At 35.5% G+C, this 26,262-nt stretch overlaps 1 protein-coding gene across 1 annotated transcript in view; it reads right to left on the reverse strand.

Annotated features, from left to right (window-relative positions):
- LOC122813494 (leucine-rich repeat-containing protein 7-like) overlaps positions 1-26,262 on the reverse strand; it is a 638,320-nt gene that overhangs the window by 267,383 nt on the left and 344,675 nt on the right. Inside the window, exon 12 of the mRNA XM_044085838.1 lies at positions 964-1,083. Within this exon, the coding sequence (XP_043941773.1) occupies positions 964-1,083 (120 nt within the window). The remainder of the gene's footprint in view (positions 1-963; positions 1,084-26,262) is intronic.

Raw genomic sequence — 26,262 nt, forward strand, 5'->3', positions numbered from 1 at the left:
GCTAATGATTTGTACTTGGATTGATAACCGCTAGCTCTAAATGAAAAGGGTTGACTGACAAGATGCAATTTGTGTAATTCTGTCACAAACATTCAGCTTTTAAAAACTGTAATACCTCTGATTAACCGAAGGACACATTTAAAGCATTGCTTGATTTCAGGCAGTTGACTATCTATGCAGTAAACATTTTTTTTGTTGTCATGATGCAAGTAGTCTTGTTTGTCATACTTAATATGCAACTCTAGCTGATGTTTTTCTTGAAATAAAGATTTGATGAAAGCTTGTAATTAACCTGCAGGCTTATACTATGTGCATACCATCCATAGAGACATGAATCTAGTATAAGGTTTTCACTCAGGCACTCTATATTTTCTAATATGAATCTTTTGATTAAAGTTATTTTCTTCAGTACTGGAACACTTTCAATCATCTTTTTGTGAGGTAGAAATACCCCGTGGTTCTGTTTTTGTAACAACATCAAAGTGTAGGACAAACTGTCTAAATGAAAGCTTTTGCTACATCAATAACTGGTGAGTTGCCTCATATTACACTGAATGGGCTACTGGGATTATACAACAACCCCCTTAGCGCAGCTTTATTGTATTATGCTAATGTGTTTGATATCTCTGATTTCAGCATGTTATAATCATTTAGTTCTGTGCTTCTTGGTGTACTGTTATACTATCTTGTTTCTTTAAAACATCTCAGATACCTTTTTTTACTTGAGATGTAAAAATCTGTCATGCTTGGAGGCATTTTGTGTGATAGGGACTTCAGAAATCATTTTTTTTTCAAATATTGACATCATCCTCCTAAGATATAGTAAATCATGAATCTTGTTTAATAAAATACATTAAAACTCGTGCAGCATACGTGATGAGAATGTATAGGAATCTTAAACACACTGTAAACGAGGACAAGGGATCGGACATTTCTTATGGTAACACCAAGGACAATTGCTACCTTTTTAATAATGCTGTCTGGTGGTACATCTCTTCGACCAAGAGGATATGGATTCCATTGGCTGCTGGGAGACAGGTCTTCTTGTCCATTGTCTAAAATGCTGCTTTGCTGTGATGGAGTCTGACGACAAAAATTAATGACATCTAATAAATTATCAGAAACAGTTAAATGTTGGTTAAAGTCATTGTGTGATAACTACAAAAATGCTGTTGTAGATTAAAATGTAATGAGAAACATTACTAATATGCGCAAGAACAAATGTATTCTGAAGTTTTCATAAAAATTTTTTCAGTGATTGCATATATGTAAAATAGGGGACCATGATTAAATTTTACCACGGTAAATGTTGTGTCTCAACAATGATTTAGGAAGACATACAAACTGTTAACAAAGAAAATGTAACATTTTAATGTCATTAGGAATCACCCTTCTTGAAACACACACACACACACACACACACACACACACACACACACACACACACACACACACACACACGTTTTGTCTGTGTTAAACTGTGACCTCTCAAAAACACACAGACATATAATTTAACTATTTGTTTTATATTTTGTCATGTGACAGTCAACATTTCATACGTTGAAACTTTTCACCTTGTGTCTATGAGGTTGTTGTATCTTTCTGCTTTTCCTGGTTAGGGGTCGCCACAGCGGAACTCCGGTCCGCTAATGATTGGCAGTAGATTTTTTTTACGTGCCAAGTTGCCAGCTCTGACGCACAACCTTCAACGAAGGTACGCCCATTCACGCATGTCACCACACAGAAGAAGCTTTAGCTGAGAATTGAACAGGACAACATCTTACTGTGAGGCGACAATGCTACCGCAGCACCAAAAACTTAAATATTATCCCAAACCTACTTTGTATTGTATACAGCTGGGATTATCGCATTCATGTGTTCCTTAGAAGCTTTCAGAATTTATTCCATTTTCTTAGGTACTATGTAGCTTTTGATGTGCTATTGCCTGTGTTAGCATTAATAACAATCATGGATTGGGTTAAAATTTACGAATGATGGGGAATAGTGGAGGAACATATGCAAGTTTAGCCTTATTGGCTAATATCTCAAGAAACTGCTGAAGTTACAGTTACTGACAAAAGTATTTGTACAACACCAATGAAATAACCAACACACACTGAATGTAACAGTTCTAGGTACATCATTACAAATAAACTTTTTTTCCAGTATAGTAACTGTTGTCACAGGAATATTATGATGACCTTGTAGAGATCATTTTACTTACCTCCTGTTCAAAATAAACAGTATCATATTTAACCTCAGAAATCTCATCTAGTTGTGGTATATCCAATATTGTTTATTTATAAAAGGCCACAATTTTTTACAAACAGAACTTCACAACTTCAAAACTTGCTGGGCATATTTCCCATAGCTACCCTGTGAAAAAATGCAGTTGAAGTTCAACTCATCTTTGCTAAGAATGATCCAAAACTTGTTTTACTGTTGGTTTTCTTACATAACCCAGAAGAGAGATTTATGAAATGGCCACAAAATGGCAACTTAGAGTTTATTATGGGGTTATTATACCACTTGTGTCCACTGAAAACCTTATTCTTCTTCTATTAATCCTTGTGTACCTTACATCTGGACTACCTACAAATAAATCATGGATGTATTTTTAAGCCTCTCACTAAGAGTACTTATTTATGTATAAATCTCAGGCCACGTTACTTCTACATGGGAAGTATAATACATTTTGCTCTCAGTGTTCTATCTTTAGCAAGGAAGTTTATAGCAATTGAGAGCTAACCGGGGAGGCAAGCCTCAAAGGCTGATTATCAGTTCATATATTTTAAAGCAAAGGTACAAGATACAGCAATATGGGTACTGCCCTCTTGCACAGGCAAGGGAGGCTGTGTCTTCAGTGGTCAAAGAGTTGTGTGTGTGGTCACCCCAGCAGCTATTCAGGCTATATGCATATTGTAGAACTTGTGGATCAGTTACTGAGTGGCACAGTACACACAGGGAATGGTGCAGCGTGCACAGAGTGGCACAGTGCACACAGGGAGTGGCACAGTACACACAGGGAGGGGCACAGTACACACAGGGAATGGCACATTGCACGCAAGGAGTGGTTGAAGAAGATGGCTTGCATTGCACTGATCCTTAGTGACTGATGACCAAAAAGGTGATGGTATCATCACTGATAGAAGGGTAAATAGGGATCATTTGTCATTAGAAATGTAAGAGGCAAATTCAACAAATACAGGAATTATCTGAATGGATGGTGAGCTAACAGAGGTTGGAGCAGGCATAGCCCTGCCAGCTAACTTGTAGCTGTGAAGAGCAGGATATAGGTGTCAGCCTGTTTACTGAGGGGGATTGCATTAGACACATCATGAGAAATGCAATTGTAAACAAGTACATCAAGGAGAAAAATCTGAGACTCGGTAGATTTTTAAAATCAGTCCTAGTAATCTTGAGAATTGTTTTAAGCATATTTATATATTTATACCCATTTCTTTCTTTCGCTCCAAATCTCTCTCTTTCAGGAGAACACCACTGATCAAGGCCAATCCATAATTTTTTCAGTTATCAGATCACTATAAAAATGCTAACAAACAGTGAGTTTACAGAGAACAAGTCCCATGCATCCCAACATGAGGGGAACTGTGCCCCTACACCCTCACATCTCTAAATATGTTAACCCTGAAACTGTACAATGTCAATCTGCCTCATACTGTTTTAATAGGTTGAGATCTCTCATAAAAAGGCAACATTTCAGTCTAGGGACATCTGTGATATAATCACTCAGTAGGCCATGATCTTACTGCTAGTCAGTAGGCTGAGATTCTAGCATGTGTGACACCTGGGCAGCCTTTTCTTTTGAAGAATATGAGCTGGTCACTCAATTTTTCAAGTGATGTTTGCTCCCCTGAGGTCTGTTTCCCCTGCTGTAATACATTTGTGGGATATTGGCAATATTCACCATGAATTAGTTTCTTTATTGCTTAGTGAATTTCAAATGCTCAAGTATAGTGAACTCTTGACTCTCATTTCAAGAATGCATCCTGTCATGTTGTGACCTATTATATATCAGATCATCACTGCTTCCTGACTTGAGAGATTTCCCACATAAATCCCCAGTTATGAAAAGTATTTTTTTGATTGTGATGACTTCATGTATTACCCCAGTCTCTGATCTATTTACTGGTAAGGTTACAGAAAAAGTTAAGTACATGGAGCTTGCTTTCACTGAATGGAAAATGAGAAAATTAATTTAGTATGGATGTCTCTGTTGTCAGTGCTGTGCAGGTTACCGAAAAGTGCCTCTCTTTTTGTCAAGAGCAAGTGTCAGTCATTGACTCCTCATAAGATAACTTGGAGGCCATATAGTCTTGGACATCTGCTAACTGTTTATAGCATAACACTTCTACAAGTTACCTCAACCCTACTGTTTTTGGCTTGAGATGAAGTATATGTAGAGTTTGATCTTGAGGCTCATTCACTGGTGGTTATTTTCTGGCAGTTGGCATAGAGGTTAAAGGTTGGGAGCTGCAGTTCCTGTGTTACAGGGTTTGATTCCCCCAGTCCTCATTTGTCTACAGTGTGGCGTTTCACAAGCCACTTAACTAGACAGTGCACAAGGGCAACTGGGAATTTGGGCTAGGCTCATCAATGGTCCCCTAGACTGCAAGCCAAGCAACTATCCACAAACCTAAATACTGTGACAATAACAAAACACAAAACATGAAAAACTTGAACTATATATCAATTAGCCACCATGTCATCAACTGGGATGGGAGGGAGGGCTTGGAATAGACTTTACTTTATTAGTAAGGTGCATGGCCTTGGATTTATCCTTAGTGATAGACATTGATACCCCTTCAGACTTTGTTCATTTTCATTTCTGAGACCAGGCATCAGCTGTAGTTAAATCATCCTGCTACTCTCTAAAGAAACTACCCCTAATCAAATACATTCTTGCTCTGGCTTCCTCATGACTGGATTACTATCAGTCCCTTCACCTACTGTTTCCTAACGAAGAACTATGACTAGTTTTACAGAGTCTCCACTGGTTCCCAGTTTTGATATTTTAAGTTTGATTTGATAAGTATTAGACTAAGTATCATTTTTTCACACACACACACACACACACACACACACACACACACACACACACACTGTATATATATATATATATATATATATATATATATATATGTGTGTGTGTGTGTGTGTGTGTGTGTGTATATATATATATATATATATATATATATATATATATATATATATATATATCTATATATATACATACATAACATACATACACGCACACATACATCAAAGAGTGACTGACTCTGAAATGTCGTTGAATGTTCCATTCATCAAACACTGAAGATATCAGAAAATAGAAATTCAAGTGTATGCAGATAAGAAGTGGAGGTCTGGGACATTAATGTCAAAATGTTCAGATATATTGAAAGTTTCAGCATTAGGGGGTGGGAGTGTTTGCATGAGTGTATGTAGGATAAGGTTAAAATAAAGAGTAAGTAAGGGGATAGTTTTAATGTTGTGCATGTGTGTGAGTCCAAGAGCCTTGTGTAATGGTAGCGTTATAGAAAGGGTTTTCCTAATGTAAGGTGCAGGTTAAGATTAGAGTCAAGTTTAGGTTTAGCATGCATTAGTAGGGTGGTGTAAGGTAGTGTGGAGGGGGGGGGGGTGAAGCCTCCCTGCCCATCTTATTAATGTGTGCTAACCCTAAACTTACCCCATAACACTGCACCTTACCTTCAAAAACCCCTTCTGTAACACTACCACAATTCAAACAAATTATGTCGGACTAAGCTGAGGGGTTTTGGTGAATGCATTGCATTGATCACCATTGATTCGATGTTTGTGCATTTTGATATATCAACATCTGATATATGTGTGTGTGTGTATGTGTGTGTGTGTGTGTGTGTGTGTGTGTGTGTGTGTGTGTGTGTGTGTGTGTGTATATATATATATATATATATATATATATATATATATATATATATACATACATACATACAAACACATATATATATATATATATATATATATATATATATATATATATATATATATATATATATATATATGGGTCTCCTTCACATGGCTGACATTTCAGAATGTCGAAGACCATATGGCCGAGACCATATGATCGACATTCAAAATGTCCCCCTGCTAGCATTGTGAAGGTAAGTTTTTGGTGTGGTTTTTTTTTTTTTTTTTTATTTAATGGTCGACATTTTGAAAGTCGATCATATGGTCTTGGCCATATGGTCTTCGACATTCTGAAATGTCGACCATATGAAGAAGATCCATATGTATATATATATATATATATATATATATATATATATATATGTGTGTGTGGGTATACTTCATATGATTGACAGCTCATACGATCGACAAACTATTCAGAGAGACCAAAATACCTAAAGCTCACAACACTGAAAACTCATTTGATCGAAACTCATAATATCAACACATGAAATTCAAAGCATTATGCCCTTTCCCCACTGTAGCGCGACCCTGGAGTTAGAATAAATAGTTGGGGGGGTGTGGGGGGTGTGGTGGGCAGAGCCTCCCACATTATTTAGATGAATATTGTAATTTCTGTTATAAGTATGCATGTGTATGTTTAAAATTTATGACGTATGTGGGGGGCTGCATTACCCAAAACCCACCAATGTGGGGGACTGTACCCCCCACACTCCCAACTATTTATTCTAACTCCAGGGTCGCGCTACAGTGACGGAAGGGTATAATGCTTTGAATTTTTTATGTGTCGATGTTATGAGTTTCAATCAAATGAGTTTTCGGTGTTTTGAGCTTTAGGTGTTTTGTTGTTGGTGAAATGAGTGTCGATCATATGAGCTGTCGATCATATGAAGTAGACCTATATATATATATATATATATATATATATATATATATATATATATATATATATATATATATATATATATATATATATATATATATATATACCTATTCATTTGGTCAATTCTGTTGCTTCTTGAAATGGGAAATGTCTTTTTTTTAATGATTCCTATTTCATCTCTTGTGAGGTGGTTAATGTTGGAAAGACGATTAACAAATTAAAAATGTGGATTGCTCAGCACTTATTTGAAATCAGAACAAGGGCCCCTAAAAATCCTTGCAAAACATCTAATTGAACACCTAGATCATGCAGGATTTATATTCAAAATTTTGGAAACAGTCAATATAGGAACACTTGAAGGAAACAAGAATGATATACTTCAGAAGAAAGAGCTCATCCGCCAACCCAGAAACTTGAAGGAGATGACACCTTAAGATGAACCTCTTCCCTAATCCACACAGACTTAGGATCCACTCAGAGACCCTCCTGCAACTGTATGAGATGTCCAGAAAGACTTCTTCATGGTATTGTTTGTGGTGGTTGATAGCTGCTATTTCTTAGGGCATATCTGTTCCGCTCAATTCATGGCATTGTTCCTAAAAATAACTTGAAGAATTATTTTCATGAAGTTTCAACCCATCCAACATTCTGGATATTTCCTGTCTTTTCTTAATGCTTTTATAAGATTATATTTTATTTGTTTTTCATGTTTAACAGTATATTTATGTTTGTCACTTGTAGCTTTGTTGATAGCTAGACTTAAGATGTATAGATTTTGGAAGGGTGTATTAACAAGCATGGCTTTCAAGTCCTAACCCCAGGAAGATAATAAGGTTATACACTTTGAGGCAGTTTTCTTCTTGGGTAAGTGTTTGGTTGGGGTGAATAACAAAAACAGAACATATGATCCTGGATCATGAGAAGCCAGTTGATAATATGTTTTTTAGCACACTCCCAAAAAAGCCATGTTTTAGGGTTTAGTTGTTCTGATCTTGTCAAGCCAAAGCTCCTAAAATCAGTACACAGGGTTAATGTCAGGATCATGTCTCTTGTCCATTAGTTGGGATGTTTTTCCTGCCTTCTTTCAAGAACTTTTTTCAAGGATTTTTTCAGCTCTTGCTTGGTCTCTATAAATAACCACTGTAGTTTCCAGCCTACTTTACTTAATCCAGGCTAGGGTAAAATATCATACATATTTTATTTTGCTTTGCATTTCATTTTTGTTTTTCAAGTCTAATATTTATATCTCTGCTGACAGTTTAGCCTTAAGTTTTCTGGAAAGGTGTATATCTGGGCACAGTACCCACGTTTACAAGTTATCTAAGTTTTTTTTTTCTTCCATAAAACAAGAAGTCCTGTGGATTTGGTAAATTTTTTGGTAACAACAAGCCGAATCAGACTGCAGGAAGACAGGCTTGAGACAGCTGTTTTTTATCATATATATATATATATATATATATATATATATATATATATATATATATATATATATATATATTGTTTATTCGAACAGAAAAACATTTTCTGTTCAAATAAATGAATGGTAATACCAAAAGTACAAATAACTACCATTCACAATGTCGAACCAAATGCTCGACGCATTTGACTCGGCATTGTTGTCGAAACCACCATGTGATAGCCGTATAGGAGATGATGTAAATCAAACTCATATACAGCTATCACATTTTTGCAAGCCCCCCCCTGCACCCCCCATGTGGGGGGCTACACCCCCCTACTTATATATTCTAACTCCGAGATCGCACTACAGTGGGGATGTGGATGAATTTCCACTCCCCACTGTACTGCGATCTCCGTGCAGATAGTCGATTTCTACTTATGCGAATGCAGTTGTGCATTCGCATAAGTGGAGTCAACTATCTGTTGCAAAACTGCTTGTGCATTCGACATTCTGATTTTTGGCACATTGCAGTCGATAGAATGTCGTTTGCACAAACAATAGTAAACCTATATATATAATATATATATGTATATATATATATGTATATATATATATATATATATATATATATATATATATATATATATATGTGTGTATATATATATATATATATATATATATATATATATATATATATACTGACTTTTCCTACCTGGCATATATATACGTTAGTAAAGATGGGCCACACTCCTGTAAAAGTGGAGTATGCAGTCCTGAGATGTCTAGACTTGCTGTATTTGTTTTTAGCATGGATTTGTGGGTTTTCTCAAAAGCTCGTTTCTTGGAGTCTGTTCTAAATATGATTGGGATCGAGCCGTGGGTGTGGCTGCCTGACCTGGGTGAATATTACTCCACTAGAACAGCTGATTTGTGTACTGAGTGTGAAGTCATGTATCCTTACTTGCTGGCTGCATTACATTGTTTTTATATGACCTTTTGCATAATGATGTTTCCTAACTTTCATGATTTTTTGCATGGCCTTGGGTATCCATCCCATTTATCTTTGCATTAAATTCATAGGACACCATCTTAATCCGGGAGTATGGTTTTCCCTAACATAACCCCTCCTCAAGGTTCTCCCATAAAAGTGGAGTCATGATCCGATTCCCCAGGCATGCTCTATGATCCAAGGATCTCTACAGAGCAAATTTTTGGGTCTGACAGTGGGAACTGGTTGTATGCAAAATAATTGAGAGTCTATTCTGGCAAACATGGCCCCCCACACCAGCAGAGGTTTAACCAGATCTTCTTCCCTTGACTGGCCCTGCTCCCTTTAGTTACACAGCCCATTTGAACACAGCTCTGGGTTTCCTTATCAATATCCTTATGAAATATCCACTGAGAGAGTGGATGGCTACCTCCCTTCTTTGCAGGCTGCAAGCTTGTTATTCCACCCTCCTCCAAACTTTGCACAGTTCTCTACATGCACATACCCTGCCATAAAACTAGAGTTATTCACAGAAACATGGGTTGTAGCATTTCTATTGGTTCTACAGGGTGGACAATTATTTATCAGAGAAAAATGTTCTCAGAGACAGACTCCAATCACTAGGATGATAATTTGAATTGATCTGAAGAAGGAAAACAGCATAAGGACATTCTCCAGTATTTACATTGTGTAACCTTTGTAAAACTGTTTTAGATATTTTATTTATTCTGTGGAAAGTATCTGCTGTTAATAGCTGACTAAGTTACCAAATGAATCAAGGAGAGAAGTGGAGAAATATGAAGACAGGTCCTGTTTTGGACTGGCATTTATAACCTAGTCACAAGATACAGGGAGTCACAAGATACAGGGAGGCACACCCTTGGTCCTCCACCCACTCCTATTGTTTTCAACTTGTATAAATGTAATAGCACTTTCTAAAATGATCACGTATAAGGAAGCACTTCTCCATCCTACAGTAAAGAAACTGAGTTGTTTCAACCACGATTGAAGCTTCTTGAGCATCTTTTTTCATTATCTTTTTTCATCGCTTTTATTCAAGATTGTTTTTTTTTAAATCAATGCTCACAGTTGAGTTTTCTTCTAGCTTTTTGGGCAGCAGTGTTCAGGACTTGCCTACTTAAGCTTTGTTTGTTCTCCTAAGACGTCTGGCAGAAGAACTCTGAGCTGTATAGGTCTGTCCCTTGACCAGTACAGGTGGCTTTCCTTGGGTTTTCACACACACATACACACACATATATGTATCTCTCTCTCTCTCTCTCTCTCTATATATATATATATATATATATATCTATATACATACAAAAATGTAGAACACAGCACCACCGCAAACCAATAAAAAGCAGATGGCAAACAGCAGCATAAAATCCAAACAGACTTTTATTCGAACACAGGTGAGCGCTTTTGCGATAAACTCGATTCTTCAGACCATACAAAGAACTAGCAACATCTCAAATATTTAAAAAACAATCAGTTAAATATCGACCAATAAAAAACATACAGATACAGTAGCCATAAAAAAAAAGGTACATCTTTCTTTTAAGGCAGGAACCATAGAGGGCTATTGCCATAAAGGCACACATAGCAATATACGTATTTAAAAAGCTTTCTTTCTTTCAGAACTGGCTTAAGAGGCACTGATTCATTCAAGCCTGCACCTCTATGTGCTGATAATTTAAGAATTCTTTCCCTTCTGTGACATTAGTTATATCACCCAACCTAAAACTTTCATATATTACTTCTACTGCCATAAACTTGAACCAATGGTTAGTGTCTTTCTCTAGAATGTGTTTAGCTAGGGGCACTATAACTATGGCTCTTATTAGCACAATATTAATGGTCTCTAATTCGTTCCTTAAGTCGCCTGTTAGTTTTTTTTATATAAAGTTTTGAACAAGTCACAAACTGTGCTAGGTAAACTAAGTTTTTAGTGTCACAATTAGCTTTAACTTTGAAAACATAGTGATTACCATTGTCTGGTTGAATAAATGTATTCGATACATCAATGTATTTACAAAAAGTGCATTTGCCACAGATAGAGGTGCCAAAACTAGTTGTTCTAATGCTAGGTTGCTTTAGCTTACTTGTATTAGGAAAACAGAGCTGTCTTTTCAACAATTTTTTATTTTTATAAATAAAATTTGGAACTGCACTGACAAGCTCATGTAGAGTATGATCAGAAGATAAAATATGCCATTTTTTTGTGATAATATATTTTATATCTATGCTGTCAGTACTTTAGCAAAATGGTAAAGAATTAATTTAGAAACAAGTTTTTCTTATATTAAGTTGCTCATTGACTTTTTTGTTAGAGCAACAAATTTGTGAAGACATTAACAAATTACAAAAAGAACTGTATAGCCTTAATATTGATGCACAAGTTGATCTTCGCATGAGTGAGCTAACTGAACAATTACACCTGTATGAAACTAAGCTATTAGCTCAAAAAAAGAAAAAAAACTTTAGAGAGACGTTGTTTTCCAACAACAAAATGTGTTTCCTTGGCTGAGAGAGAAGCGTAAAGTGCCAATACAATCTAGAATTTCTAAAATTACTAACTTAGAGGAAGTTTCCTCTATTATTCAAGATAATGGTTCTGTTAATGCTTCAACAGTGGTACAGGAAAGTGCTGTTTCTTCACCTAATGCTAACACCTCTACATACAGCACACCTTTGGTAGTCCCTCCCACAACTGAGCAGCAACTTAGAAGAGCTGCTCCTTCTCCAGAACAGGTAGTACGGCCTAAAACATTGAGCACTACTAGTGAATCTGTTTTTTTGGGTCTTCTTTTACCTTGCAAATTTCAATGCAAGGAATACAAAGATGTGAACATAGAAGGAAAGAAATTCAAGAAAAAGAACTCCTTTCAGGATCGAGAACCACAAACCCTCAAGAAAATGTGGAATATAACAAACTAGTATGGAATTTATCACAGAGACAGTTAACAGAATCTGAACTTTCTTTACTTAAAAAAGGTTTGTCTTTTATTCCTTCTCAAAGGGCTGATATAGCTGATACTATTATACAGCTGAAATTGTTTGTATGAAAAATAGCCCTTAACGAGCAGTTTGTTTTTTCTGTGTCACATGAAAATGTATGTAATTATAAAAAGCCAAGTGCTTTCTGTCCAACATTGTCTTCTACCCTGGAAGTTTTTTCAAATGTATGTGAACAACAGATTTATAATTTTTTTTAAACTAACTGTGAGTATAAACAAAATAAGTTTTATAACTTAAATAAAAATGAGAGACAAGTGCTTGAAAATTTACAGAGATATAGTGACATTGTAATACCCAGAGATGGCTCGTGCTATCGGACTGCAGGACTGGAGCCCCTACAGCTCTAAAATTGAGAAAAGAATTTTAGAAATAAAATAATTAGCTGCGAGTCCTGGAACTTGAACTGTGCATGTGTGCTTGGCGAGTTTCGAGTTTCTGTAAATCCGGGGTCTATATTAGAACCACGAAAACTTAAGTTCAGCGAATGGCATTTTACATCGAAAATGCCATTCAACGAACTGTTATAGTGAGATCATGGTACAATGAAGATTAGAAAATATGCCCTTTCCTCACAGTAGTGTGATCTTGGAGTTGGTATATATAATTAGCAGGGGGTATGGGGGGCACTCCCCCCCCACAAAAGCGAGTTTGACGAATGGCATTTTCGATGTGAAAGCCATTGACTGAACTGAGTTTTTGGGGTTCTAATACAGACCTGTAAATCCAGATTGCTGTTTAACCAGTCCATATTACAAAGAGAAGGCATCAGTGTACAGATGCCCAGAAGTCTGTACCGTACAAACCGCATAGACTGGAAGGGGATTGGACAACAATGTCTGCAGTCATGTACGTGGATAGCTACTGATTGACTCTCACTGCAAGGGAGGGGAATTTGGATTTATTACAAGGGGAGGTTCATCTCCAGGAATTAAGCTGCTGCAAGGGAATATGCAGCTACTTGTGTGTGTACATGGATAGCTAGTGATTGTCGCTGCAAGCGAATACACGACAGGCAGGGTATGTGTACGTGGATAGCTACTGATTGTCGCCAGGGTGTGTGTATGTGGATAGCTACTGATTGTTGCTGCAAGGGAATATACAGACAGGGCGTGTGTGTGTGTGTGTGTGTGTGTGTGTGTGTGTGTGTGTGTGTGTGTGTGTGTGTGTGTGTGTGTGTGTGTAATGCCCCAGTTAAATATACTTGGTGGCTAGAGTTACTCAGGCTCAAGAACCTGAATTCCCTACCCACCATCACTTGTGAAAACTGTCCAGATTTTTGTCTCATATTTTTGTTCTGTTCCTCATAAAATCTGTGATTTTCTGGATTTTTGTAATCACTGAAGGATTGCATTCACTAAATAATGATGGGCATTTGAATTTCAGACTTCATATTCTTCAGAAAAATACATGGTAACACAAAACCTTTTATTCTAGCAAGTATTTCTCCATTATTGGCTTTGTCCAGGGTTTTGTGCTAAGAAGTTGAGAGCTATGGTGAGAACTGAATTCACTGAATATGTTTGAGACTGTATTCCCCCATTATTGGCTTTGTTCACGTGTTTTCTGCTAAGAGTTTGAGAGCTATGGTGAAAACTGAATTCACTAAATGATAGCCATTTAAGTTTCAGTTTTCATGTCTTTCAAGAAGCAGCTGATTTAGTATAGTGGTATGTTGCTCTGACTGTAGTGTCCTGGGTTCAAGACTTGGTAGTGAAATACATGATGGTAACACAACATTTTATTCTAGCAACTTTCCAAGATTATAAAAGCAATGTTTAAAATGTGTCCCTGGTTTTTGGGCTTTTGCCCCCCCCCAATAAATGTTGGCTTTTTCCAGATTTCTTGTGCTGCAAAGTTGAGAGATACAGTTGAGTGTCAAGTGGATTTTACAAGGAGCTGAGAGCTTCAGGGGAAGAGAAGTTTAGTGCTGCTTATGCTTAGTCTGCTTGCAATGTTAATAGCATAACGGGTTGAATACTTGCTTTTGATGCAGAAGGCTGTGGGTTCTATTCCCACAATATGTAGATGCAATGCTGATACTGTACTGTGTTGTACGTTTAAAGGGGGTGGATGCTGCAGTCCTGAGAATGTCCTCTTTGGCAGAGATACCTAGTAACTATGAACCTGTTATTAGTTTGCCATCCATTCCATATTGCAATATTACTAGCTTATCATTTTCTTAATGTAACATAGACAATTTATTTCTCACAGGCACTTTATTTGTAGATGAAACAATGAAATATAAAGTTATTTGCTAGCAGCAACCTCTTCATTAGTTACAGATCTCTTTAACGTGGAATTATTTAGATGACTTTTACTTCTCAGAAATTGTGCATATTTTCTGATACTGGTGGATTGTAGAAGTTTGAGTAGACTTTTATGATGGAAATGTTTTGAATTGGGCAGTTTTGTCATTATTGGTGCATGCATTTTGTTTCATTGTTTACTGGAAAAATGCTCAAAACAATAAATTTAATATGTCCTCTAACAACTGTACTGTATTATACAAGAAATATAATTTAATACAATCAAGAAAGTGTTTATTGATTATCTGATCATCTCTGGTACGCCCCTTCCCAGTTCTTGGTTGGATGTGTTTAATTAGGAACCAGTTAAATCAACTGTCTACAAGCACAAACTTTTTTGTTACTGAATATTTTCATTGATTGTGTTCTGAATGCTACTGAAAGTGATGAAGCCAGATTGAAGCAATCACTTCTCTTAGATCTTCATTTTTTTGGGGGGGGGGCACTTATTGTCCACACCTAGGGAGCTAAGTCCATCATGTAGGATTTCTGCCGCAAAATTCTCACAGCTGAACTATACCTCTCAACTGTCCAGATTTTCACAGAATTAATAGATTTTTGCTTCTTATTTTTGGTTTGTTCCTCATAAAATTTGTGGTTTTCTGGCAAATCATTTAGGAATGAAGTCACTAAATAATGGCAGATGAGTTTCAGACTTCATACCCTTCAGGAAAATGCATGCTAAAGCAAGACTTGTTATTTTATCAGCTAAGTTTATACAAGAGTAATTTTTAGAACTGTTTATTTGTTCCCCCAATATAATTGGCCTTGTCCAGATTTCCTGCATTAAGAGATTGAGAGGTACACGCACATAAATCGCTTTATAGAATTAGGTATATCCAAACCTCTCAACTGTCCCCAATTTTGGCTCAAAATGTTGCTCTCCTTCTAATAATCCCTCCGTAAAATGGCAATTTTGGAAGAAACGTGGAGGGTTTACAATTAATAAATAATTGTAATGATCAGAGATACAAATTACTTTTATTTCAAAAATGCATGTAGATTCTCTTACTTTGTCAGCTGCTCAACTTAACAGTGCTAATATTAAAAAAGTGTCCCTTCTTTGACAGGTTCCCAGCTGTACTGTGTGGCTACTTTATATTTTTGCATCACATTTTTGGTCAGTTTTTCATAATATTGTGGTTTTATGGCAAATTAGTGGCAAGCTGCACATCATTAAAGATTGAAGTTAGAAAATAATGACAGACATTTGAGTTTCAGATTTCATACCCTTCAGAAAATTCATACTAATGCAAGACCTACTATTCTACCATCTTTCTAAGTCTTAAGAGCAATATTTAAAAATTGTCCTTATTTTTGGGCCTTTGTACCACTTCTCTTTATGGCTTTTTCCATATTTCTTGATCTGAGGTTGAGAGGTATGACAAATGTGTCAAGGCCATCACTGTCAGCCAGAGACATTTCAAATAGTGACATACTTGTTGTACCCCACTCCCCCATGTAGTGACTCTGGATGTGTCCAAGCAAGCCATGGAGCAGTCATGCAGTGTAAGTGTGCAGAGTATCCCCCCATCCAAGGCAGACACGTACTACAGTGGCTTTTCATCTGTCCTGGATTTTGCAGAATGTTCTGGTTTTCTGTCATATTTTTATACTGTAAATATTGGAAGAGTGTTGCACCACAGGTATTAGTATTTCATCTGAGTATTCAAAACTTGCTAAACAACTAAAATGGCAGAAAGACAGCTATCTATCATGTGTGGTCCATAACATGTGCAGTAATCCTTTAAGCAATTTATCTTGAGCTTGTTTTTTGTTTGCTGTTCGTTTTTTTACTTTGATCATGTTTTCTCCATGAAACAGGTAGATAGTTGTTGTCAGGCAGCAGGTCTTTTTTGGATAAGAAACATTTTTACAAGTGGGGTTATCACAGAGATTGTTACATTCAGCATGTTACTTGGTACTTTTATAAAGCTGAATATAAATTATAATCAGAACTGCAGTGCAAGGAGAAGTGGTTTGAGTTGAGTGCTGCTTGTTTTTCTTATACTTGATTTTGTCTGGCATTCCAGTAATGTATTTAAAAAGTAATTTATTTTTTTCATGCCACACAAACATTTTGTTTCCATCTAGATATTAAGTAAGCTGTCATGTAGTCAATGCATTGAAATGTTTTTCTTCTCCACTTAATTTTGTTTTATTGGACTCTTATAATGATGGTTTGGCACCCAGGTCAGCGTATTTAATTAAATTCCCAGTTTTTGTGGTTTTGAACTTAGCTCCACCCCTTTCTAGTTGGTCACACCCCTTCCCATTGGCCCCACCCATTCATCTGTCTCCTGCAGCCCCCTTTTGATTTGACGTCACCGGCCTCCACTTACAACCAGCCGATAAAGGCAATTCCTTTGTTGTGTTAGATAAGGAGTATGTTACTACTATGAATACCATGCTTAGAGATGATAACACATATATTAGTACAGAATTTTATTCTGTACAAAAGTTAATTGAAAGGTTCACCAAGTCTCTTGTCAATTGCTTTGAGGAAACAGTTATTTCTAAAGATCTGTTCCAGTATCTTATAGTAGAACATCCTATTGTACTCACACTGAATGATTTACTGAAAATACATAAAAATCTTGCAACTCCAGCTTTTAGATCTATAGTAGCTGGAGGTGGATGGCTAACCGAACTGGCGTCCTTATACACAAAAAGACATTTAAGACCTATCTTAGACAATTATGCCTTTGTTTTACATGATACAGAAAATTTCTTAAGTGATTTCTACTCTTTTCTTGAGAGTTATGTTGAAACTGGTACAGAAATTATGGTAACATTAGACGTTACGTCTCTGATTACGGTTATACATAACCAAATAGGTCTTTCCTATGTAAAAAATTTCCTTAAAGAAGAAAGCTCTCTCACTGACGCAAAATGGAGTTTATTTGTTATCTTATACAGCTGATACTAGAATATAATTTTTTTTTTTGAGAAGCAATATTACTTGCAGACCTCTGGCGTAGCTATGCCAATATGGTCATGGCATACTGGGAAAATGCAAACATCTTAAATGCTGAACAGTTTAATGTGCATGTAAAATTTTATCAACGTTTTGTCAATGACTTATATATTTTTTGGAAAGGAGACCTTGAAAGTTTAAATAATTTTCTAAGTGCTATAAAATACAAGTACCTCCTTTCTTAAGTTCACGATGAAACATTCTTGCACTCACATAGATTTCCTTGCTGTAACCCTGTATAAGGGTATAGATGGAAAGCTGCATACAAAGAGATATAGAAAACCATGTTATACACATAGTTATCTTGAACGTAATAGTATGCAGCCACCACATATTTTTGAAAATGTAGTAAGAGGTCAACTTTTAAGAGCTTCTAGACTTCTTAACCAGGAACAAGAATTTGAAACAACTATGTGTTCCACTAGTATGGAATTTATAGAATGTGGTTATGAACCTTTTGAAGTTAGTAAAGCATGTGAGAGGGTTAAGTCAGACAAACAAAGTAGTGGACGTCCGTTTTTTTTCACGTAAAGAAAATATAAGAAAGACTGCCCATAACAATTGTCATAGTAATGTAGCTTACTGTATGACTTTTAGTACTGACAGCATAGATATAAAAAATGTTATCACAATAAATTGGCATATTTTATCTTCTGATCCTACTCTACGTGAGCTTGTCAGTGCAGTTCCAAATTTTGTTTATAAAAATAAAACATTGTTGAAAAGACAGCTCTGTTTTCCTAACACAAGTAAGCTAAGGCAACCTAGTATTAGAACAACTAGTTCTGGCACCTCTATCTGTAGCAAATGCGCTTTTTGTAAATACATTGATGTATCTAATATATTTATTCAACCAGACAATGGTAATCACTATGTTTTCAAAGTTAAAGCTAATTGTGACACTAAAAACTTAGTTTACCTAGCACAGTTTGTGACTTGTTCACAATTTTATATAGGAAAAACAAATAGGTGACTTAAGGAATGAATTACAGACCATTATTATTGTGCTAATGAGGGCCATAGTTATAATGCCCTAGCTAAACACATTCTAGAGAAAGGAACAAACCATTGGTTCAAGTTTATGGCAGTAGAGGTAATATATGAAAGTTTTAGGTTGGGTGATATAACTAACGTCACAGAAGGGAAAGAATTAAGATGGATTCTTAAATTATCAGCACATAGAGGTGCAGGCTTGAATGAATCAGTGCCTCTTAAGCCAGTTCTGAAAGAAAGAAAGCTTTTTAAATAGGTATCTTGCTATGTGTGCTTTATGGCAATAGCCCTCTATGGTACCTGCCTTAAAAGAAAGCTGTACCTTTAAAATTTTTATGACTGTTGTATCTGTATTTTTTATTGGGAAATATTTAACTGATTGTGTTTTAAATATTTGAGATGTTGCTAGTTGTTTGTATGGTCTGAAGAAGTGAGTTTTTCTCAAAAGCGCTCACCTGTTTTCAAATAAAAGTCTGTTTGGAATGTATACTGCTCTTTGCCATCTGCTTTTTATTGGTTTGCTGTGGTGCTTTGTTCTACATTTTTGTTCATTTTATTTGGTTCATGGTTGAACACAACTTTGCAGTCAGAAGGACTTGTTTTACCATATATACATACATACACACACATACATACAGATAAATACAACATATATATGTGTATGTACATATATATAGATACAACATATATATGTGTATATATAAATTAAAACCATGCTCAGCATCAGCTGACAATATTCCTTCCACTTTTCTTCTACTAGCAGCTGACACTCTTGCTCTCCCTCTTTCTATCCTGATTAATTGCTCTATCTCTGAATCTAAAGTCCCCTCCATCTGGAAACAATGCTACACTCTGCCTATATACAAAGGAGGTAACTCCTCTGACATCTCCAACTTTAGACCTATCGCTATCCTCCCCCCTGTCTCTAAAGTATTAGAAAAATGTATTCATAAACAAGCTATGCAGTACCTAATACAGGAAAATCTGCTTACAGCCACTCAACACAGCTTCAGACCAAAACATAGCACCAATACAAACTCTATTATCCTTCCTCAACACTGTCTCTATAGCCATGGATGACCATAAACTTATTTCTTGCCTATTCTTGGTCCTCTCAAAAGCTTTGGACACTGTCTCACACTCTCTTCTGCTGCAAAAACTGCATAACCTCAACTTCTCCACTGATACTGTTGCATGGTTCTCCAGCTTCCTCAGTGATAGATCTCAATCAGTGAGATGGCACTCTGCACTCTCCCCTCCTCTCCCTGTAAAAATGGGTGTACCTCAAGGGTCTATCCTAGGGCCTTTACTCTTTAATATCTTTACTAATCAGCTCTATACCTCCTGTCCTCAATCATCTTTAGTGCAATACGCAGATGACTCTACAGTCATCACCACAGCCAACTCTCCCTCTAAGCTCTTCTCAGCTACTCAGGCATCTTTTAACTTAGTTAAAACACAGCTCTCCAACAACCAGCTCATCCTTAACCCTAAAAAACAAAGCTGTTACTCTTCCTACCTAAAAAGTTCAACAATATTAAACCCTCCTTCTCTATACGATCCCTTAATAACACTACCATTCAGGTAGAATCCAGCACTAAGCTCTTAGGCGTAACCATCGACGATTAGCTTAAATTTGACTTGCATATTAATAACTGTTTCAAAAAGACTCATTCAAAACTAGGGCTCCTTTACTGCAACAAGAAATTCCTTACCTCTGAAGCCAAGATTACTCTCTCTCTCTCTCTCACCTACCTTCTATCCAGTCTAATGTACAATTCTCAAATTCTCACAAATCTTAACTCAGCACTCCTGACCAAACTCGAATCTATCTGCAACAAGGTAGCTAGATTTGCTGCCCAACAAACCTACAAATCCCATCACTGTCTCTCTCTAAAACACCTAAACTGGCTTGAATTACTACACCAGCTTCTTCTCTCTCAGCTCCAGATCATCCATTCTATCCTATACCAGCCATCCTACTGCCCAGCACTATCCCCCTCTCATCTCCCATTATTCTCCCTCCAGACCTCCCCGAAGCTCTAAACAAGACCTACTACAAATCTACAAATCCAAGTCTAAATTTGGACGCAACATGTACAGCTATCACCCCACTATTGCCTGGAACAGGCTCCCACTAGAAATCAGGACCCTTACACATCCTAAACAATTTAAGACAGCCAACAAAGAGTACTTTAAAAGTCACTGGTCCTGCCACTGCACTCTCCCTCCTTAAACATCCCCTACTTCTCATACCTTAATCTACTTTCTGCCCTAAACTCACTCTTCTCACTAGCTCTCTCTCTAATCTTCCTTGAATACTCTTTCTACTGTCTTCTAAAATCTATTAAGCAAATCGCCTCAGAGAAACATTCTGTTGTAATTGTCTTGTCTTCATGCAACTACATTATGATAAAACTGGGTTTTTGTAACCACTTAACCCAAAAACTATATTCAACTTAATGACATATTTCTTTTTATACATCTTGAAATAGTTATGCTGTACTCCTGATTATTGACACTGTATAACATTGTATTGCTACTTAATGCCTTGTAATAACCCTGTAACATTGCTATTTAATGATAATTTATAATGAAAATTGTATAATATGTTGGAGCTTTTCTCCCCAGGCCTCTGCTAAAAAAAGGACTCTTCAGCTCAGTCGGACAATCCCGGTCAACAAATGTAAAATAAATAAATAAAATAAATAAATATGTGTGTGTGTGTGTGTGTGTGTGTGTGTGTGTGTGTGTGTGTGTGTGTGTGTGTGTGTGTGTGTGTGTGTGTATACACACACACACACACACACACACACACACACACACACACACACACACACACACACACACACACACACACAGCTTCAGCTTAAAAACTATACAGGTAGAAATTAAATTGAAGTACATATGTAATATTATATTAATTAAATTATCAATTGTGCATTCTGCTTTGGTGCATCTTTTACAGAACTGGATATACTCCTACCATATTTCATATTTCCAGATCTCCAGAGACACACACAAGCACATATGTACATTCACATATATACTAAATAGAAAGAGAACAGTATTCATGGACATAGCATAAATGCTAATGTGCTTTTGTATTGGAACCACTTAATTTCTTGATTGCATGTTGCTTCTTTCCAAGTGCTTGAATTGCTAGTTTAAAGACTTGAATTGCAATGTGAACAAAACAAAAAGCACCAAAACTCTGTCCCCTGAGCCCAACTCAGTTCGTCTCATTTCTACTCCCTCAACTTATGCTTTGCATGAGTAATGCAATTCATTAACAAAGTTTGTTTCTGCAGTAGTTGTCCTCTTTGGGGCAGAAGTACTGTTCCTTAGTAATTGTAGCACTGACGTTCCTCCTACAACCTTGTCTCCTGTGTACCTTTGCAGAGGGGAATCCCTCTTTCAATTGTAAAGGGCAGTGATTTACTATCAGTGGACTCCCTTTACTGTGTTGCCCTGTACTTCTGGATTCAAGCCCTTTGTTTAGAATGCTTACTCTGCAGTTTTGTTAGTTCTACTCTCATTCATATTTGGGGTAAATTAGTTACTTAAATCCACATTTCCCATGAACCTTGTTTAAAATGATTACTACTGACATCTTCTAATGTAAAAATGTGATCTGGAACTGTTGATTAAAAAAATAAGTAAAAATATCATTACCTTAAACATGGATTAGAGCCTTTATACATGGGTCTATATCACATCAGCAAATGCTAAAAATAGTGAACACTGATATATCGAACTTCAAAGTCTGAAAGCTGAAAACAGCAAAGGAACGGATCAGGGAATTTTTTCCCAGGGAAATAATTTGCTGGGCCATTCTCCGGGCTTTGCTGTTTTCTCTACTGTGGTGTGATCTTGGAGTTGATATATTTAAGTTGGGGGGGTTGTAGGGGGCACAGCCCCCCACATGGGGGGGTGGGGGAGAAGCCCCCCACTTAATTTTGACTGTATACTTTTTTTTTTTGGATCACCAAATCTTTCCCTGTTAAAAAATTCGCTGATCCGTTCCTTCACTGTTTTCAGCTTTCGGACTTTGAAGTTCAATATATCGGCGTTCGCTATTTTTAATGTTCGCTGATGTGATATAGACACTTTATACGCAGCTAAACAAAATGAAAAAAAAATCTGATTATCTACAACACTTATAAAAAGGAAGATCCCCAAGATGAACTCGCAGAATATTTTTAAATTCAGGCAGGTCTGCATTACATGTCAATCTAACACAAGGGCTACAAGCAATTAGAAACCATAAGAAACAATACTAGAAAAAAATGCCCCAAAACAAAGTCTAAGTATATAAAGATGTAACAATTTAAGAACAAAATAGTAAGTGCTTTCATCAAATTGAGATATATGTCACAAAACTTCATCAGACTGTTAAAACTTCAGTGCAAACATCATTTCCTTTGAATATAAACAACATTACATGATCAAATACATTTACCAATGGATGTTCACAGTAAAGACATGCAGGAAGGACAATTTATTAGAAGTTAAGGAATTGTAATGGCAATTTAAGATTGAATGCCCTTGAATTAACAGAGTTGAATGACTGTAAACTTTAAATGCAATTTAAAAATGAAAGTGCTGTCTGATTAATATTTACTTTATAGGAAGGTTTTATTGGTAGATGTATTTGCTCATGTGGTGTTGTTTATGTTAAAAGGGAATGATGTTTGTACCGAACTTTCAACAGTCTGATGAAGTTTTATAACATATTTGTCAGGCCGATGAAAGCAATTACATTTTTTTATTAAACTGTTAACGTCTTTATAAACTTTGACTTTGTTTATGGGTATTTTGTCTAGTAATATTTACATTACACACTAATTAATAATAATGAAGGTTAAATAAAAATAGCAAGTATGGGCAAGAATTAATTTATGGTGGCAAATAAAGGGATCTTGTGAGATGGGGTACTAGATAAATCCTCTGGTCATATCCTAAGAGTTCTAATAAAGCATTCCACACATTTAGAATTCTTGAAATTACCCTGTAACACTATCTAATGTCATTTATTTTTTGACAACCTGTGACTGGGTTTCTGTTTCTGATATTTGCTCATACATTAATAAAGGAAAGCATGTGCCTCCCATATTGTTTGGACTTTTTAAAAGGTAACTCACTCTAGCTGTGTCAGTGAATGTAGATTTCAGATTAAGATAAGTTGTATATACTTGCTGTTACCTATTGCTGCTCCTGGCAAACAAGAACACATTTTCTTTTTTTTCTCAAACACATTTTTATTTTGTTTTCATTATAAACATACGCAAATGCACATATAACAAATATAATAAAATAATAAAACTATTTTCAATATTTACATTCATCCATGATAAACAATCACTTTATCTATGAGAAGTTATCAGTATTTGTTCAAATGATTTTCCAATTTTTGCCATGCTATTTTTTTATGAGTAATGTTATGAGTTCTATAACAAATGGTTTACAGTTCTTTTTTACAAATAACTTTTGCTAAATTAATAAAATCTTTAAACGTCAAATCTTGTTTACTTTTCCAGTTCAAAGTAATAACTTTTCTGGCAATTGCAAGAATTAACCAGAGTAACTGAATCTGAGATTTTGGTATTACATTAGGTATAGGAACATTGGATAGGATTAGTGAGTTAGAAATATGACAGTTATCAGACCATAAAGCATTTACAAAATATCTGAAGTCTTTCCATTATTGAACAACACTTCTACATTCAATGAACATGTGAACCCAGTTGGCCTCTAGTAATAATTCATCACATTTCCAACATTTACTTTCACTGTTTTTGAGTATAAGGTTTATTTTATGTGGAGTATATAAACTTCTATTCATAAATGTCCATGTATACAATCTCCAATATAATGAAGAAGAGGTACCATACATAGAATTCAATAACATTTTTTGGATTCATCAGATATTTGTTCTCCATTAATCTTTACATAGTAATTCCAAAAATCTGAGTCAAACATTAGAGTGTCTTCTCTTAGTATCTTATAGATAGGTGAGATACTTAATTTTTGATTAGCTGTCTTTTCAAGACACCTAATAAAAAGCTGAATCAAACTAGGTATAGATTCAGTCTCTAGGTTGATTGATACTCTCATTTTGTTTTCTATAAACTGCCATAATGAGTGTATAAACAACCGTCTTGACTGTTATCAAAAGTACATAAAAGAGAGTTTAGAGGTTTAATACCCTTATTTTCAATAAACTGATGCCAGAATATCAAGTTATTTTCCTTTAATTTTTGCATCGCATTGATGTTGAAAAAATCTAGGCAATCAGGGGAGTATGCTACAGGGAATATAAGAAATAGAAATTGTTTAATGTTGTAATTGCAATCAATTACATTTTTAAAGTTATTAAATATTTGATTAATGCCATAAGAAAAATTATCAAACCTCTTATTAAATAAACAAAACTCATGTTAAAGCCAATGAACTCTACTTATTCCATATTGTTCCTTAAATTGATTTTCTATAGTTCTGACATCAGTTATATGAATCTCATGTATTGTTTTCCAGCCAGATATATAAGTAGGTGTGATCCAATGTAATATTACATTAATTATAACTGATTTGGAGTAAAGATCTAAGCTAGGGAATGCTATCCCATTACTGTTCCAAGCTCTAATTTGCCATTTATATGCAATCCTAGGTTTTAAGGGGAATCATAAAAATTTAAGTAGCATGGAATCTAATTTTTTAAATAAGTTTTTGGGAGGGGGTAGTATCAATGACTTTATATAAAACAAAATTTTAGGTAAAATTATCATTTTAATTAAAGAGAGCCTATCCTCCATTGCGAAGAACATTTTATTTGATTTTTTGATTAGTTCACTAATGGTGGTTATTAAATTATTGTAGTTTAGTTTAACAGACTCTTTCCAACTTGGTTATACTGACACCAAAATATTCTAATACATTATTCTCCCGATTAAACAGGCTATTCTCTCTTAGGTTTTTGTTGATCTTTTTGTTAGTAAGTAATGTTTTGGATTTATTATGATTAAATTTAAGCCCTGAAATTCTTTCAAACTTGCTTAAGGTATGTATAACATCATGCAAAGAACCATCAATATCACCCAACGTTAACATATCATCAGCAAATAATTGTATCTTAGGACAATAGTCCTTATTAATTTGAAAGCCTTTTATATTTTGCTTGTTTCTGACATATGTAGCAAAAGATTCCATTGAAAGAGCAAACAATAATGGTGACAAAGGACAACCTTGTCTAGTTCCCTTGAAGATTTCTAATGGTGAGGATAGACATGATCCGATTTTCACATAAGCTTGTGCCGCACAATACATTTTCATTAATAAGTTGACAAAATCTGAGGAGAATTCAAAACCAATCAGAATTCTTTGTAGATAAGACCAACTAATAGAATCAAAAGCCTTTTCTATGTCTAGGCTGATAATAGTTGTTTTTTGTATTTGCATGCTATGTCTATTAATTATAGTAATTTAATAATGTTCTTTCAATTTTCTATGAAGAATGAACCCTGTCTGATCATTATGTGTTAGATTAGGTTATATTTTCTTTATCCTATTAGCTAATATTGTCATGAAAATTTTATAATCAGTGTTTATTAACAAAATTGGCCTATATGAATCACAAGATTTGGGGTCCTTACCTTGTTTTAATATGGGGAGATAATTGAGTATTTCCACAATGGGGGTGTTATACATTTTTGCTTAACCATAGTAAAG

The sequence above is a fragment of the Protopterus annectens genome, chromosome 10.part0, assembly GCF_019279795.1.
Source record: "Protopterus annectens isolate FY-2018-M chromosome 10.part0, PAN1.0, whole genome shotgun sequence".
Classification (NCBI taxonomy): Eukaryota; Metazoa; Chordata; order Ceratodontiformes; family Protopteridae; genus Protopterus; species Protopterus annectens.